This window comes from Eumetopias jubatus, unplaced genomic scaffold (genome assembly GCF_037043125.1).
Source record: "Eumetopias jubatus isolate StellerSeaLion01/CBP00866 unplaced genomic scaffold, mEumJub1_p1.0 scaffold_9, whole genome shotgun sequence".
In the NCBI taxonomy this organism is placed as follows: Eukaryota; Metazoa; Chordata; class Mammalia; order Carnivora; family Otariidae; genus Eumetopias; species Eumetopias jubatus.
The window spans coordinates 26,729,268-26,746,672 of NW_028274815.1; the positions used below are offsets into that span (position 1 = coordinate 26,729,268).

Genomic DNA, 17,405 nt, shown 5'->3' on the forward strand with positions numbered 1-17,405 from the left:
TAAAATTTTATTACACCATAGGTGGTGAGCTTCATTTTCTCCAAATTGGAGGAACTTGTGATGATATTGATGAAGCTGATATACTAGTGGATGGATCTCTTTCTAAAGGAATAGAGCCGTCTTCAGAAGGTTCCAAACCTTTATCAAATCCTTCAAGTCCTGGCATTTCAGGTATGATACTAAATTTTTTTTAAATGAAATCTTAAAAATGCAAATTCTTGTGATGTTCAAAGTTTTCTGAGTCTTCCTCAAATAATCTTAAACATTCTTTCAGTTTTTACAGTCAACTCTTGGTTACTTTGTTGAGGGAGTTCATTTCTTTGTTGCTATTCTTTCACTTAGCTTGTTTTTGTTTATTATTTATCATTGTTTTTTTTCAGTAGTTGCAAATTGTTGTGAACATTAAAATAAGAAATGTTTTTTCACCTATGGTAGGTTGGCCAATATTGGTGATGTTACTTAAGAGGTAAAACATTATTTTGGCCATTAAGGAGCTTTTGGTCTAGTTAGGGAAAAAAACATAAAATAGGGGAATTGATTAAAAAAATAAGAAGTCAGTGGAGTGGCTTAATGTTACTGATATTACTACTGCAATTGAAAAGCTGGAAAAATATTCTCTTCCTGGGGTGGTATATTCAGATCCTCATTTCCCCATTGTGTACCATTAGATAGGTTTGCTTTTGTATGTTGTTTTTGCCTCTTCTCTGTGTGTGTGTTCTATACTGCCCTCCAGAACTAGTTTTTCAGAAGTAATAGTTAACATGTTACTCCTGCTAAATCTTGGACTTTTATGAAATAATACCAGTCTTCTTCTCAGTGTTTATTACAATAAACTTTTCATGATTTCTTGAGTGTATAATTCCGTTTCATGCTCTTTACATGTTACACTAAACTCTCCTTCCCCACCCTTTATGACTATAGTTAGTCCTTTTGTGCTTCCACAGTGCTGTTATGTTTTTCTCTTAGTCCTTAATACATTTTATTCCCTAAATCTAGTATTTAAAAGGTTAATGAATCTTTAATGAAAAGTGTGTTTAAACTCACATGTATTCCAAATAGAAATAATACATAAAGTTGGTATTTGATTTTTATGGACACTTAATATTTGGGTATTTGATCATTTTTCTTTGCACCAAAGGCAAACCTTTAGTGATTACTAGTATAATACCTATATATATATATACACACACACACACTAGTATAATACCTATATATATATACTAGTAATTATACTAGTATAAATATATATAATATATATATTACTAATATATACCTACTACTAGTATAATATATATATAATATATATAATACCACTAAAGCTAACTTTAGTGAGGATCAGTATAATCTATGCTATCTACATGGCAGGGTTTTTCAGCCTTAGCACCATTGTTGCCGTTTTGGGATGGATAATTTTTTGTTGTAGGCAGACTGTCCTGTGCTGTATTAGCAGCATCTCTGGCTTCTATCTACTAGAGTCCAGTAGCACAGGCAATTACCTCTTTCCAGGTGGCCCTTGGGAGTCAAGATTGTCCCCCTGGTTGAGATAAACTGACTCATGTCTCATGCTATAATAAGACTTGATTGTCTTGGGACGCCTGGGTGGCTCAGTTGTTAAGTGTCTGCCTTTGGCTCAGGTCATGATCCCAGGGTCCTGGGATCAAGCCCCACATCGGGCTCCCTGCTCGGCAAGAAGCCTGCTTCTCCCTCTGCCACTTCCCCTGCTTGTGTTCCTGTTCTCTCTCTCTCTCTCTGTCAAATAAATAAAATCTTAAAAAAAAAAAAAAGACTTGTCTTGATTAACTATATAGTTTGGTTTCAAAAGCTGAATGTTTCTTATTTTATAGGTTATTGTTATAATGGAAAAGAAATTTGTTAAGATTTATTATTAAATTTATTAAAATTTATTTATTTATTGAGATAGAACATGAGCAGAGGGAGGAGCGCAGGGAGAGGGAGAAGCAGATTCCCTCCTGAATGGGGAGCCAGACATTGGGCTTGATCCCAGGACCTCTGGATCATGACCTGAGCCGAAGGCAGATGCTAACCAACTGAGCCACCCAGGCACCCCAAGAATTTTCATATGTAGTCCATAAATACTACTGAGTAGAGAAAAGATGAATTAGATTATAAGGAAGTAAATAATGTAAAGAAGGGATATTGACATACAATTAATGTTTACAAACAATATTAACAGATTCAGTCTGATTTAAAAAGCTCTAAGCTTTGAGAAGAGAAATGTGGTTTGAAGTATACTTTTTATAATTTTATAGAACTCGGTATAAACTTTCTTTGTGAAAATATTCTAAACCTGTCAGATTTCATATTTTAATCTTTATAAAAAAACTTATTTTTGTTATTGGAACAAGCACAACAGCCTGTCTAATGTTAGAAATTTCATAGATGGTAAGCATGTTTTCATAAGAGAAAATTAATCTCTCTGAAGCAGATTGTTACTCTTATAGTACTGGTATGCTCACAAGATATTCTTAACTATCACAAAAGTAGGAAGAAGTACTGGTGAAGCTTTTGGTGTGTATTTTTTTGCCATCAGATTAGCTTTGACTTTTAAAAAATTTCTTTTATATAAAGTAAAAAAGGGCAGATGTTATATACTTACTGATGTTTAGCATTTTGTTTTATAAATGATGAAGTCTAAAAGTTATTTATTGATTTGATACAGATTTGGATTGCATTACAGCACTACTTTCATTTCTCTTGTTAACTTAGGGCTGGTTGGAGCTCAGTCAGGGCTCATCTAACAAGTTGAGTTTGGGTTTCTCCAATAAGGAGTACCCTCTCTATAATTTAAAATATTCAAGATGGATATTTATTGTGGCCATTATGTAGTCAGTGCTAGTTACTTTATTTGCATATAAATATGAGCTCACATTAATAACTCTCAGGATATTTGGCAAGTTTTGTAATTGACTAGACAAAAAACATGAATTAAAACTTGTTTTTAAACTTATTTCAAATTCTATATTCACTCTTGTTAAGGAGTTGATTTATTGGTGGACCAGCCATTCACCCTTGACATCTTGACATCTCTAGTGGAGCTAACCCGCTTTGAGACTTTGACTCCACGGTTTTCAGCTACTGTTCCTCCATGCTGGGTAGAAGTTCAACAAGAACAGCAGCAAAGGAGGCACCCTCAGCATTTGCATCAGCAACACCATGGAGATGCTGCTCAGCATACTAGAACTTGGAAACTACAGACTGATAGGTAAGACATTCTTCTAAGGTATTTGATTTTAAGTCCGTATTATGTATTTGTTAGAAACAACATAAAATTCTTAGATATATTATTGCTTCTCTTAACTTTTATTTATTAATAACTTTATTCTTTTCATTTGTCCCTTAATTTTGGAAATTTCTATATTCTTAGTTGTAGGATAAGAGTAATCCATCATTACAATTAGTTTGGGCAGTCAGTTCACAAGTTTGTTTAACAGATATTTATTTTTTAAATTTAAATTGAATTAATTTATATAGAGTGTATTATTAATTTCAGAGGTAGAGTTCACTGATTCATCAGTCTTCTATAATACCCAGTGCTCATCACATCACATGCCCTCCTTAATGTCCATCTCCTAATTACCCCATCTCCCCTATTTAACATGTTTATTTTTTTAAGATTTTATTTATTTGGTAGAGAGAAAGCACAAGCAGGGGGAGGGGCAGAGAGAGAAGCAGGCTCCCCACTGAGCAGGGAGCCCAGCGTGGGGTTCGTTCCCAGGACCCCTGGGATCACGACCTGAGCTGAAGGCAGACACTTAACTGACTGAGCCACCCAGGCGTCCCTTAACAGATATTTAGATGCTTGTTTTTTGCAGGCACTCCTGTATAGCTGTCACTGGAATTTACATTCTCTTGGGTACAGAAAGACAGTAAGCCAATATCTAGTATGCCACATAGTTATGCCACATAAAAGTTATGACATATGATAAAACAATATAGTGTCAGTTGCTGGGTATGTACATGTGTGCAAGAGTGAGAGAAAGAGAAAATGTGTATGGTATTTTCTTTTTTTTAAGATTTTTATTTATTTATTTGAAAGAGGAACAAAGAGAGAGAAAATGAGCACGAGCAGGTGTAGGGGCAGAGGGAGGAGCAGACTCCCCACTGAGCAAGGAGCCTAACACGGGGCTCTATCCCAGGACCTGGGAATCATGACCTGAACCAAAGGCAGATGCTTAACCGACTAAGCCATTCAGCTCCCCCAGTATGGTACTTTTTATATAAGGGGCCAGAACGACCTCCATGAAGACATTAATTCCGAGGTAGTAGCAAGTACAAAGACCCTGAGGAGTATGTTTTATGAATTCTGGTGAGAGCAAGAAAACCAGTGTTGCTGGAGTGCAGTGAGGGTAGGGGAGAGTGGGAGGAGGCCAAGTCAAAAGAGGTAGCTGGTCACCAGAGGACAAGTATCTTTATAGGCCATAGTGAGATTTTTATGTGGTGTAAGATCAGAAAAATATTAGAGGGTTTTGGATATAGGATTAATTTATATATTAGAAGGATACAGTAAGACTGCTGTGATGACAGTAGATTATGAGTGGTTGTGTGTTGTGGAGGGCAGTGATAGGCGTGAGCATTCTAATTTGGATGCTATTACTGTTGATGGTAGTTTGGACCATGATGATAGTTGTTGGAGGTAGTGAAAAGAGTAGTCAGATTCTGGATATAATTTGGAGTAGAAGGAATAGTATATGCTGATGTATTGAACATCTGGTGTGAGAGAGAAGAGTGAAGGATGACTAAGGTTTTGGATTGAGCTGATTGAAAAATAGAATTTCTGTTTACTGAGATTGGAGTGGGCAATTAAGTTTGGCTTTGCTTATGATAAATTAGAGATGTCTGGTAGACATCTGAATGAGTCTGAAATTAGTGGAGTATGGTTTGGAGATTTTTATTTTTCAACCTTTATATAGAATTTAAAATCAGAATAGACATGTCTAGGGTTGCCTGGGTGGGTCAGTCATTAAGCATCTGCCTTTGGCTCAGGTCATGATCCCACGGTCCTGGGATCGAGCCCTGCATTGGGCTTCCTGCTCCTTGGGAAGCCTGCTTCTCCCTCTCCCACTCCCCCTGCTTGTGTTCCCTCTGTCAAATAAATAAAATCTTAAAAAAAAAAATAGACATGTCTAAGAAATAGAAGAAATTCTTATTTTAAAATGCAGATTCTTGGGACCCCGCTTACAGATTTGGGGTGGGGCCCAGGAAGGGTTTATTGGAATGTTCAGTTCCCAAGATAGGTGTCGATTTCTAAGGTAGGATCAGTTATTGGCCTAAGTTTAACCTTTCTTTTGGGAGTTGATCCCATTGAGAAGCATTGAGTTTTGTTGGAGGCTACAAATCAAAGAGTGTGAGAAGTGTTATTAATGATAATGTGGTTTTGGCCAAAGAAAGACTTTTGCTGTGTTTAGCATTTTCCCCCTTATTTGACAGCAACAGCTGGGATGAACATGTATTTGAACTGGTTCTACCTAAAGCTTGTATGGTTGGACATGTGGACTTCAAATTTGTTTTGAACTCAAACATCACCAATATTCCACAGATACAAGTGACGCTGCTGAAAAATAAAGCTCCGGGCTTAGGGAAAGTCAATGGTAAGAATGAATCAGAATTTATATTTGATGATTTTGCAGTTGATTTCTTAAAAAAACTAATTTCAACTTGACTGTCTAGGTTTCACGTCCCTCCCTTGCCTTACCCCTCCTCTCTACTCTCTCCGCCACCCCCGTACTTCTTTTCTGCTCTACTTTTGGTGGTTTTATTTAGAAAAGTTAATTCTAGAATATTTTAGAGGTTTCGGTAGCTCAGTATTGTATAGAATTGCATAATCTAGAATAACTTAATTTTGCTGTTTGGGAAATTCAGTTGGTTCCTTTCTGAATTAGTTTCACTTTCATCATTCCTAGACATACACATTTTTCTTCGTAAGCGGAGACTTGATTGGGAAAAGAACTTTGTTAATGGAAGTCACATATTCTTTTAAGATCATTGGTGAAACCCAACCTTTCATGTAATACAGAAACACACCCAGAAATACACCCAACTTTATTTACTTTTCTTATAAGTTCAGAATTTGATATATTGAGTTTTTTAAATAGATTGTATACATTGAGTATGTTGAGAACTAGACGTTACTCATCAGTGTTTTCTCCTTAAGAGGTTAATTGGAAAGGCTGGGGATAATTTTAGAGTAAAATGGCTGCTTTACACCAGGGAGTAGAAACAGTAAAACCTGAAAAATTTCTTGTTTTCAAAATACATATGTATGTGTTTGTGTATATGTGTGCGCGTTTGTGTGTGTGGGGTATTCTTTTGAATCATGGCAGGTTCTGATTTAATTGGGTCTGGAGCTTAGGCATTGGTATTTTTAAAACTTTGCAGGTGCTTGTACTCTGCAGGGTTAAGAACTTTTACTTTAGTTGCCAGCAAATTATTTCTCAGGTGAATATTTTAGTACCATTAAAAGAGAGAAGAGTGTATGAAATGATTAATAGAATCTAATTTTTTTTTCTTCTGACAACCATTTTGTAGCATCTGTGATAAGAATCACAGTAGTTCCCAATTTAACAGAAAATTTTAGAATTTCAGGCACATAAATTATTGATATTAAGCAAAATTAAGTTTACTAATATTTTTATCCTCTAGAAACAGCAGTAGATAGGCAGATCACCTTTCCTTTGTCTCCAGCTCTTAACATTGAAGTGGAACAAAATGGGAAACCGTCCCTGGTTGATTTGAATGAAGAAATGCAGCACATGGATGTAGAGGAATCACAGTGTGAGTTAAATTATAGAGCTGTTGTCCATGACAGTAAAAGGAGTAGTGATCCAAATGCATCATGTTGGGCAGAGATTTCCTTATGGCTTGCAAAAACTTGGTTTTAAAAACACAATTAAAAAATAACCTTTAATTTTGCTTTGGCAATATGCTTTAACTTTCAGCTCATCTTTGTGAACACAGCTGCGCTAATACTCGCATTCTTCTTTTTTTAATATCTTGGGATTTAAAATCATGTCGTGGTTTTATAATATTTTTTGATGATCAAGGTGAATGTAAAATAATATGGGAATGGAAAGCAACATATAATCAGATATTTGAAAATTTATCAGATCTTTGATCATAGTTCCTTAGCATGATAGTGAATTCTTATTTGAACACATTCTAAATATGGTATTTTGTGTGGTGGTATTATATATGGGATGGATATTTGCTTATTTCATATTTTTAAATTACAAACTAATTTAAAAGAAAATATGTATTTTTTCTTTTTAGGTCTGAGATTATGTCCATTTTTAGAAGATCATAAAGAAGACATTCTGTGTGGACCAGTATGGCTTGCTAGTGGCCTTGATCTATCAGGGCATGCTGGGATGTTGACATTAACAAGCCCCAAACTTGTTAAAGGTGAAGTAACATATTTTACAAAAGCAGAATAAATAATGCCACATTGGAAAAATAGATTTTTTTTTTAAACACTGATCTCAGAAAAGTAAGATTCTGTTTTTTTGGGGATTTACATTAACAGTTCCATCAGTTTCCTGGTTGCTGAGCTCATTTCCTCTCAGAAGTGACTGTAACTTTATGTGAAACTTCCAATATACTACTTTCTGTGTTTTGGAGGTCTCAGTGCTTTTTGGGAAAGCATTAAAAAAATGAATATATGATAACTTAGTGTGATATCGCAGAGCTTTTTTGAGTAATCAGGTGACATGTTCTGGCATGGTTGCCTTTCCCATCAACTTAGAGTCCTGTGTCTTTAGTTGTATATTGTTATAATATTTTCCTTAAGAGGGTTTTTATAGAAGAGTTTTGATAATATCAGAGGTAATTATTTGAGTGTCTCACATAAACACATTATAATTAATGTATATTAAAAAATAATTGGCTATTATGTAGAGGATTGATATTGCAGTAGTAGGACCTCTGTATATCAGCTTTTGTATCCCAGGGTAAATTTAAAAAGCCAAAAACAAAACACCTAGCTCCATTATTACAGTTATTTTGGAGGTGTGGTGGGATACGCAGTTCTTCCTCAAACCAGGAAAATACCTGACCACCCAGATAACTATTTTAATTTGTATATATTCCCTTCATATTAGTTGTCTACATTTACATATTTACCTTTAGTTGCAGACATATATACAAGTTTTAATGTGTTCTCTTGACTACACCCTAATTCCTCTATTAAGTTTATAAGATCCTTTAGTGTGTTACGCTGCATGTTGGGGTATAGCAGTCAGCAAGACTAATAAAATCTCTCATATTGGGAGCCTGGGTGGCTCAGTTGGTTAAGCGACTGCCTTCGGCTCAGGTCATGATCCTGGAGTCCCGGGATCGAGTCCCGCATCGGGCTCCCTGCTCAGCAGGGAGTCTGCTTCTCCCTCTGACTCCCCCCTCTCGTGCTCTCTCTATCTCATTCTCTCTCTCAAATAAATAAAATCTTTAAAAAAAAAATCTCTCATATTGCTGCAAGTAGAAGTTACTTTTGTTGAAAGAGATTGTGAAACTTAAATTTGTATATGAAAACAAAGATGTTGGCTTTGACAAAATGGAGAATGCAATTAAATGACATGCATTTCAAAAGACTCAACTTAACGGTATTAATTTTTCTAGAATTTACCAAGAATGATTTTTTTTTCTTACCAAATTCTTCAAAAGCCTTTGGAACTGGAGAAAATGATTGCTTAATTTTTAGAGGAAAAGGATGATATGGATCAAAGAAGTTTGGAAAAAGAAAAGAGAGAGAGAGGGTCTTGTCAGATACTAGAACATAGAATAATAATACAGCAATAAGAGTATAACAGTGTAATGCTAGCACAGTAGGCCGGCTAATCAGTGGGAAACAAGAAAGATAGTTTTTGTAATTAGAGAAAGATTTAAATACCTGCAAGGTACCAATAGGCTGATGGTTTACTGGTGAGTGTATTATTTTGAGGGTATTTTTACAATATATTTTACTTAGATATGTATGGTATGATCTTAATTTAGTTAAAAGAGAATAAAATGTACTGGTGGTAATAACCAATATTTATTGAGTGCTCTCTTTGTGCCATGCAATTGTGTTTGAGTTGTCTTTGAGATAGGTACCATTAGTACTTCCATTTTACATTTGAAAGAACCAAACCACAGGAGATTAATTTGTCACATGCCTAATAAATGGCAGAGCCATTATTCAAACACAGGTAGTGACTCCAAAGCCTGTGCTTTTTCATATCTTAATACTGCAGTGCTTATGTATATGTGTGTATGCAAATATATGTGTATATGCATGCATGCATGCATAAAAAGTTGAGATGGATTCACATAATGATACCATCATTATCTGTGGGTAGTGCCTTAAAGATAGTTTTTTTGTGTATGTTTTTCTGTAGTTCACAAAATGTCTTATTAAAATGAATAATTTCATTGGGGAAAAACACGCATAATGTTTGTAACAATTAGAATTTTCTGTTTTACGGTGTTTGTATAACTCCTGTGCTTTTTGTTCTTTTGCTACCACCATATGAAGGTTATTCAATGATTATACTCAAACAGTATAATTTGAAAATTCCAATCAAGTGTATTTTTCTTGTGGAATTAACTTGCTCTACAAAGATGAAAAACAATTTGGTCTTTTGGTGATTAAGTTATTTTTCCCATTCTGTGCTGCTCCTCAGGTATGGCAGGAGGAAAATATCGTTCCTTTTTAATCCACGTCAAGGCAGTGAATGAAAGAGGAACAGATGAGATCTGTAATGGTGGTATACGCCCTGTAGTAAGACTTCCATCCCTAAAACACCAGAGTAACAAGGGTTATTCACTTGCTTCACTCTTGGCAAAAGTTGCAGCAGGCAAGGTATGAAGCAGTGTCATTTTGAACCACAACAATGCTGTAATAAAGATTATGGACAAGATTTGACACACAATTGGAAAGTAGTATGACCCTTCATTGATTTTTCAATAGACAATTGGTTCGTTTATAATTTTTCTTTGCAGTGACTTTAAAAATATAATTAAGAAGAATATATTTTGAATTAACTTTAAGCAAGTGTTTATAAAGTATACTCAGGAGAGAGTATTTGTTAGCAGATACTTCCCTTTATAATTATTTTAGGCCATAATATTTATTTAGGTTTTAGAATTTATGTCTGTGTCTTTTACTGGTAACTCACCCCTTTTTTTGGTAAACATTTGGGAGGATGCAGGAAGAGAAGTCGGGGAGTAGTGTTAGAGGTAAATCTAATTTTGAGGTTGATTTCCTACAAGTAGCTGTCTCTTCATAATTGTCTGATCTTGGATTTTCCTGAACTCTGGAGATTTTTGTTTCTCTGTCATCATTATTCATAAGCAACAATAGCAATATCAGTAACACCAATCATCTTATATTTGTATAGGTCTTCCAATTTTTCAAGGACTTCTGTGTACTTTATCTGATTTTAATCCTCAAAATAACTCTGAGGTAGGCAGAGCAGGTGCTACTATTATCTCCATTTTTCATACTGAAAGTGAGTGAACCTTAGAGATTGGGGAGCAGTCGTATTTCATATTGCTTATAAGTGCTGTGGCTGTGACTTGGTCTCAGGACTTTGGCTTTCTAGTCTTTAATCATTGGGTTATTGCCTTTAAAACAGTGACTTTGTTTTTTTCCCCATTATAATTCTGGGGGAATTTAGTCATTTACTGAATATGAGGGTAAAAGCTGTCATTTTAATTTGATATATATGTTTTGATAGTCACAATTCAGTTATTTTCTTTTTTAAAAACTTTAGTAAATAATTTTTTAGTTCTGGTTGTTCATTGAGTTATTTATTTTTGTATGTTTAGGAAAAATCATCTAATGTTAAGAATGAAAATACAAGTGGTGCCCGCAAATCTGAGAACCTCCGGGGCTGTGACTTACTGCAAGAGGTCTCAGTCACCATTCGAAGATTTAAGAAAACTTCAATTTCTAAGGAAAGGTAACCTCATTTCCTTCTCCTTCTATTCTTATAGTAATAAATGTACAAAAGAAGAATTCTAGTAAAATACAACACATAAAATTTTTGACTCTGACTTTTACTTGAAAATTTTTGTTTGCTTTCCATTTTACTTAAGTACTTTTAATCTCAGTGAGGGTATGAATTACCTTTCTACTTCATTATATATATAAAGTGCTTTGGAGTATACCAGGAATATTGTATTTGTATAAATAATGGTATTTGTAGAACGAGGAAAGAAATATAATTTGAGGTTTTATTCACTCTTTGTCAGAATATAATACATTATTAAACTTAATTTCTTTTATTTTTTAAAAGATTTTATTTATCAGAGAGAGTGCACACAAGCAGGGGTAGGGAGGCAGAAGGAGAAGCAGACTCCCCGCCAAGCAGGGAGTCTCATATGGGACTCGATCTGGGATCATGACCTGAGTCGAAGGCAGATGCTTAACTGACTGAGCCACCCAGGCGCCCCAAACTTAATTTCTTTTAAAACTTTCTATGAACCAAGTATTGCTTATATGCTGTTTTAAATCTTTTAATACCATAAAATTAATAAGAGATCTACATTCCATTGTAATATTTAATTTTTAAAAAAATTTTGAATTGTGATATTCATGATTCACAATGAAATAAATATATGACCAACCAGGTTGTGATAGCTTTAGTCTAACTGTTCTGTTTTGGTTGTTAATGTATTTGTATTTTCTTTTTTTTTAGAGTGCAACGATGTGCTATGTTACAGTTTTCAGAATTTCATGAGAAGCTTCTTAACACTCTTTGTAGAAAAGCAGATGATGGCCAAATCACAGAACATGCCCAGAGCCTTGTGCTGGATACCCTTTGTTGGTTAGCTGGAGTACATTCAAATGGACCTGGAAGGTTAATAATTAAGATTTTACTTAACACTGATGATTGCCCTTTGGATGTTATGAATAGAAGTTCAAGATGAGTCTAAATGTCTGCTATTGTTTTGCAGCTCCAAAGAGGGAAATGAGAGCCTGCTTTCAAAAACACGAAAATGTCTTTCAGACATCGTGCGTGTCTGCTTCTTTGAGGCAGGACGAAGCATAGCCCATAAGTGTGCTCGATTTCTAGCTTTGTGCATTAGGTTGGTGGGTTTTTTTGTTGTTGAAAGTCCAGTTTTAGGTGCGCTTGCAGTTTGGCAGGTGATAGCTGTGTCTGTAGTGTAATTTGATACTTATCGAATGAATGTATAACAAGAGTATTTTCAAAAGTTGAAGAGAGTTATTGAGATACTAAGAAAGAATTTTAGGTTTTTAGGAGAAAATGTCATCTTGGAAAGTCTTTTTTTTTTTTAAGATTTTATTTATTTATATATATACATGTACATTTTTTTTTTAAGATTTTATTTATTTATTTGACAGAGAGAGAGAGGGAACACAAGCAGGGGGAGCAGCAAGGCAGAGGGGGAGAAGCAGGCTTCCCGCTGAGCCGGGAGCCTAATGCGGGACTCGATCCCAGGACCCTGGAATCATGACCTGAGCTGAAGGCAGACACTTAGTCGACTGAGCCAACCAGGCGTCCCTATTTATTTATTTATTTATTTATTTAGAAGCATGTGTGAGCGGGGAAAGGGACAGAGGGAGAGGGAGAGAGGGAATCTCAAGCCGACTCCCTGCTAAGTGCAGAGCCTGACGCAGGACTTGATCTCACCACCCTGAGATCGTGACCTGAGCCGAAATCAAGAGTTGAATGCTTAACTGACAGCCACCCAGGCGCCTCTTAATTAAAGTAGTCTACTAGGCTTCTTTGCCTATTAGTAGCAGTATCGGGAGTTTGGTAAGGGGATCCCATCTCCCACCTTTGTTTTTATCTTCCCTGGTTGTCTTTGAATTCTTCTCCTAAGCCTTATTCCCTGTTATATGACAGTCTTACCAGGCTTATTTGTAACATTGTGCAGACCTTTTTTCTAGACCCCGAGACTTAAACCATCTAGTAAATGTTTAAAAACTGATAGTATTGACTATATGTGTTTGTTAGCCTTTTTGGTAAAGAAAACCGTTACAAAGACTCTTAATATAATCAGTCCCTGTTATCTTTCTTTGTGTATATAGGGCTTTAGGGCAGATTTTTTTGGTAATCTCTATGAATACATTTTAAATGGTTTTCTTAGGTACTATACCATGTTTAGGATTGAATTTAGATATTGAGTGATATATTTACATATTTTCTTTTAAATTTTTTCAGTAATGGCAAATGTGACCCATATCAACCAGGATTTGGATCTGTCCTATTGAAGGCCTTACTTGATAATATGTCATTTTTACCTGCAGCGGCAACTGGTGGTATGTGAAATTAGTTTAATCACAAATAGCAGTAGTCCTAGGAAATATCTCACAATATGTTCGGGATTATTTTATAAGTATTTTTTTCCTTGGTTATTCTGCCTTTTTTCTGTAGCTTCTCTAAGGGATTGATAAATTGTGATTTATTAGATGGGCAGAGCTTGGAAGAAGTGAGAGAGTTGAGTAGATAGCAAGTCATCTTAATTCATGCTTTTTCTATATTTCATTAAAATCATTGAGTTGTTTGGTTGTTCACTGACTATAGATCAGATATCACAAATTTGCTAAAGTGCCAGCAAGAGCCAGAGAGGTAACATAAGTAGAATGCTCCATGCAGGTGTTGTGTGTGATTGGTAGGCACTTTGGCAAACTAGAACTCTCTATAAGGGGCCAGTAGGTTTTTCCAGCACCTGAAGACTATAGAAATGCCATTGAAGAGTGAATGTGGTGTTTAAAAACAAAAAAAAGAGTGAATGTAGTTATCAAGTAGCACTTTACAAAGCAGTCCCCTAAAATAGCACATATATAAAGTAATGAATATTTTAAAAATACAATGCCGTTTTGTTGTTTCTATAAAGAGCTACTGATTTGTCCTTCTAAACCTAATGTTATTTTTTGTAGACATTTCTTAGAGTCTTTTGTTTAATAAATAATCAACTTATTCAACAAGGATTATATATTTCACAAGGATTTGATCTTTGTGGTATTGTAGAAAAAGAGCCTGCTGAAAGTTAGTTGATAAATGGTTATTTTATCAATCTTAATTTGCATAAAGAATCTGTTTATGTTTACCTTGGACATAAACTGGGTGGAACTGTTAACTCTCTGTTCTATAGAGTAGAAAGTTTTGGACTTGATTGCGTACTCTAATAGTCTTGGAGTTTAAAATAGTTTTTTGAGAATATTCTTAGTGGTAGGATGCTTAAATTCTGGGGTATACTTAGTACTTAGATATCTCATATTTTATAAAAGTCTTAAAGTACATCATGATCGTTTTTTAACCATGTGGGTTTGTATCTATCTAACTGACAGTATAGGACGACTATATTCACTTGGCAGCGTGTGTTATTTGTACCTCATGGCCATCCATTGTTTTTGAAAATTTTAGTATAAACCAAACAGTATTTCAGGAAGAATGGCTTGGAAGATCTGATATCTCTGTACTTTTCCAGCTATTCTAAAATGTCCCTCAGAGTCATCTCAAGTTACTGAGAACCTAAATGACTAGGTTGACTTATATACTCCTTAAAAAAAATATTTCAAATTCTCTGTCACTGTCCTCTTAGTGCCCTTCAAGGAATTGGTCCATTCTTTAGAGACTGTTTTGTAAGGGGACTTACTGATAAATACGTAATCTGAAGTTCTCTTTGTTAGGGAACAATGAGGAAAAGAAACATTGATTTGTTTTTATTGTTTTCAGGTTCTGTCTATTGGTATTTTGTCTTACTGAATTATGTTAAAGATGAAGATTTGGCTGGGTGCAGTACAGCTTGTGCATCTTTGCTTACTGCTGTGTCCAAACAGTTACAGGACAGGCTAACACCAATGGAAGCTTTACTTCAGACAAGGTATTTTATTATACGTAATGACTAACAGTGGGCCTTTCAGGATATGATACCAGCTTTGCACAGAACTCTCTCTCTATATATATTTGCTTGCAGAAATATATTTATGCATTTCTTTTTTCAAAGTATTAGCCTAAGGTTTTCTTTTCCTCTGTTTTCTCTGAAATAATTCCTTTTATAGTTTTGAAGGTCCTGAAAATGGTTATTTAGAGGACTAATTATGTAAACACTTAAAAGTGGTATTTCTTGCTAATCAAAGAAACATTTAAAATAATTTGTTTCTCTATAGTTTGAATTTTGTGGTTGGAGTTATATAAATCACTTACTGGCCTTAACCAGTACTCTTCATCTGCTGGTTGATTTTTCTAAAATTTCAACATAATGTAATAAATAACTGAAGGTTAGATTTGAGTTCTTGCCTGATCTTCAGTGTGGGAAGTATTCTCTTATTTAACATGATGATTTTGTAATGTTTTTAGATGAGAAATCTTGATAAAATTTTACTCAAAGCCTTTGTATTTTCTACTGAATCAGTGTATTTAATAGTGGAGTTGAGGGAAGGGTGCTTGGTTATCATGTCCTTGCTTCAGTCTGCAGATAAAGATTCAGTCTTGGTTCATTACCTACCAGTTTATTAGAATCACATTTGTTGAGTCTCTGGGCCACATCTTTTAGAGTATAGGTTTCTGGAGGAACACAATTGAGATTCACTGAATTTAGTGGGTTAAATCTGGTTAGTGTTTCCTTTTGCCCTGTGTCAAACTGCTTTCAAAACTAAATAAATAGGTAATTTGTTAATTAGATGGCTGACAGGAAAATTGTTAGGACATTATTTTATTTTTCAGATACGGATTATATAGCTCACCATTTGATCCAGTCCTTTTTGATTTGGAGATGAGCGGTTCTTCTTGTAAAAATGTATACAACAGCAGCATTGGTGTCCAGTCAGATGAAATTGATTTGTCAGATGTCCTTTCAGGTAGTAACATCTTTTATTAAAGGAATTTCTGATTTTTACATATTTGGTTTAAGCTACCATTGACTTAACAGATTGTAGTGACTATGTTCTGTCTTGAAAAACTAAAATTCTTCAGGACTTAACCTTAACATCTGTGATTCATGAAACTGTTTGCCCTTATTTCATAACTTCTCCCTTAAAAAAAAATTTTGAAGTTATTTTTGGAAGGGTTGTGAATTTGTTTTTTGTTTGTTTTTTGTGTGTGTTTCATTGCATGTCAGTGTAACTTTAATGATCATAAGAGACTTTAAAATGTGATTATTGTAGCCTTTTCCGTTTTGTTTGGTATGCCTTCATGTCCACAAAATCAAAGAATGTTTTATTTCATATTTCAGAAAGTAAAATGAATATATAGTAATAAGTAAAGATGGTGAAAAAAATTTTCTGTATCTAGATACTAGCATACTCAGTTAAACTTTATACAGTGTTATATGTATTCTTGTATACATTTCTGCAAGAATATGATTTTAGGATTGAGTGTATAACCTTTTCAGGTACTATAGTTTGGTGTTTATCTAGTTTTGTTAATGAAAACAATGAGCACTATTTTCTTCCATGTTACTGAACTGACTATAAGTGTTGCCATAAACCACGGTGTTAGAATTTTGACATAATACAATAATTATCACATGAAGTAGCAGTCAATTTGGGGAGTTAATTTTATTTTCTTTTACTTTAAAGTAAATTATGAATTGTGAAAAAAAGCAAAAGGAAAAAATCAAATACAGAAATACAAATAAAATGTAAAGTGCCTTAATTACAACCTTTCCACCCTCTTAGATTACCTTTGTTAACAGGATGTTTAGCTGTTTAGACTTGTGTGCTACACATATTCATGAACATTTTTAATGAAAGAGATCATACTATACTTACCAATCTGTTACTTACTTTTTAATGGCTTATGTTGCCGTGGGTATGTGTTACCTCCTCTGTTTGATGACTTAGGCTCTGCCTACTTTATGCTGATCTCTCTGTCCCAAGTGACATCAGTTTGTGAGTGGAAGTCAGAGGAGAGGTTAGAACTCAGTAAATGGATGCCTTCTGTATACCTTAGGATGGAATGAGATTCATTATGGAGAGAGTATAAGGAAAAGACCATAAAGCTCAGGTCAGGCCAGGGAGTTAAATACACGAGAGCTGCACACTCAGTAAAGAAGAGACTTAGAAATCATGACATAAGTCTCCATCTGAATGTCTCATTTTATTTTTCACCATTAATCCTTGTGCGGTGTTCCTTTTCTCAGTTAATGGCATCACTGGCGCACATCAGAAATCTGAATTTCATCTTTGATACCTCCTTCTCAGCCTCCACATTGAAGCTGTCAACAGATCCTATCTCTTTTTACACCATCATATATTTCAAATCTATTCTCTTACCTCCCATTATCACATGATTATAGGAAAGCCAGTCATCTTGAATCTGGACTACAGTAATAGCATTCTAACTGGTCTTTTTGCCTTGCTCTTGCTTCACTTGTGTACATTCTCCACACTGCAATGAGTGCCATCGTTTTTGGATGCAAACCTGATCACTTTACCTCTC

General features: G+C 34.8%; 1 protein-coding gene across 8 annotated transcripts in view; it reads left to right on the forward strand.

Moving 5' to 3' along the window:
• The window catches only part of BIRC6 (baculoviral IAP repeat containing 6), a 231,373-nt gene that overhangs the window by 64,876 nt on the left and 149,092 nt on the right, over positions 1 to 17,405 (forward strand). For 4 of the 8 annotated variants that reach the window (XR_015768921.1, XM_028117286.2, XM_088026384.1 and 1 more), the window contains exons 11-22: positions 22 to 171; positions 2,998 to 3,223; positions 5,449 to 5,609; positions 6,661 to 6,792; positions 7,288 to 7,419; positions 9,672 to 9,850; positions 10,819 to 10,952; positions 11,691 to 11,852; positions 11,950 to 12,081; positions 13,182 to 13,279; positions 14,700 to 14,847; positions 15,690 to 15,823. Coding sequence is in view for 7 of the 8 variants with exons in the window: in XM_028117286.2 (XP_027973087.2) it covers positions 22 to 171; positions 2,998 to 3,223; positions 5,449 to 5,609; positions 6,661 to 6,792; positions 7,288 to 7,419; positions 9,672 to 9,850; positions 10,819 to 10,952; positions 11,691 to 11,852; positions 11,950 to 12,081; positions 13,182 to 13,279; positions 14,700 to 14,847; positions 15,690 to 15,823 (1,788 nt within the window). In the remaining variant the exon portion in view is untranslated. The remainder of the gene's footprint in view (positions 1 to 21; positions 172 to 2,997; positions 3,224 to 5,448; positions 5,610 to 6,660; positions 6,793 to 7,287; positions 7,420 to 9,671; positions 9,851 to 10,818; positions 10,953 to 11,690; positions 11,853 to 11,949; positions 12,082 to 13,181; positions 13,280 to 14,699; positions 14,848 to 15,689; positions 15,824 to 17,405) is intronic. The other 4 variants (XM_028117287.2, XM_028117288.2, XM_028117289.2 and 1 more) reach the window with 2 other exon arrangements.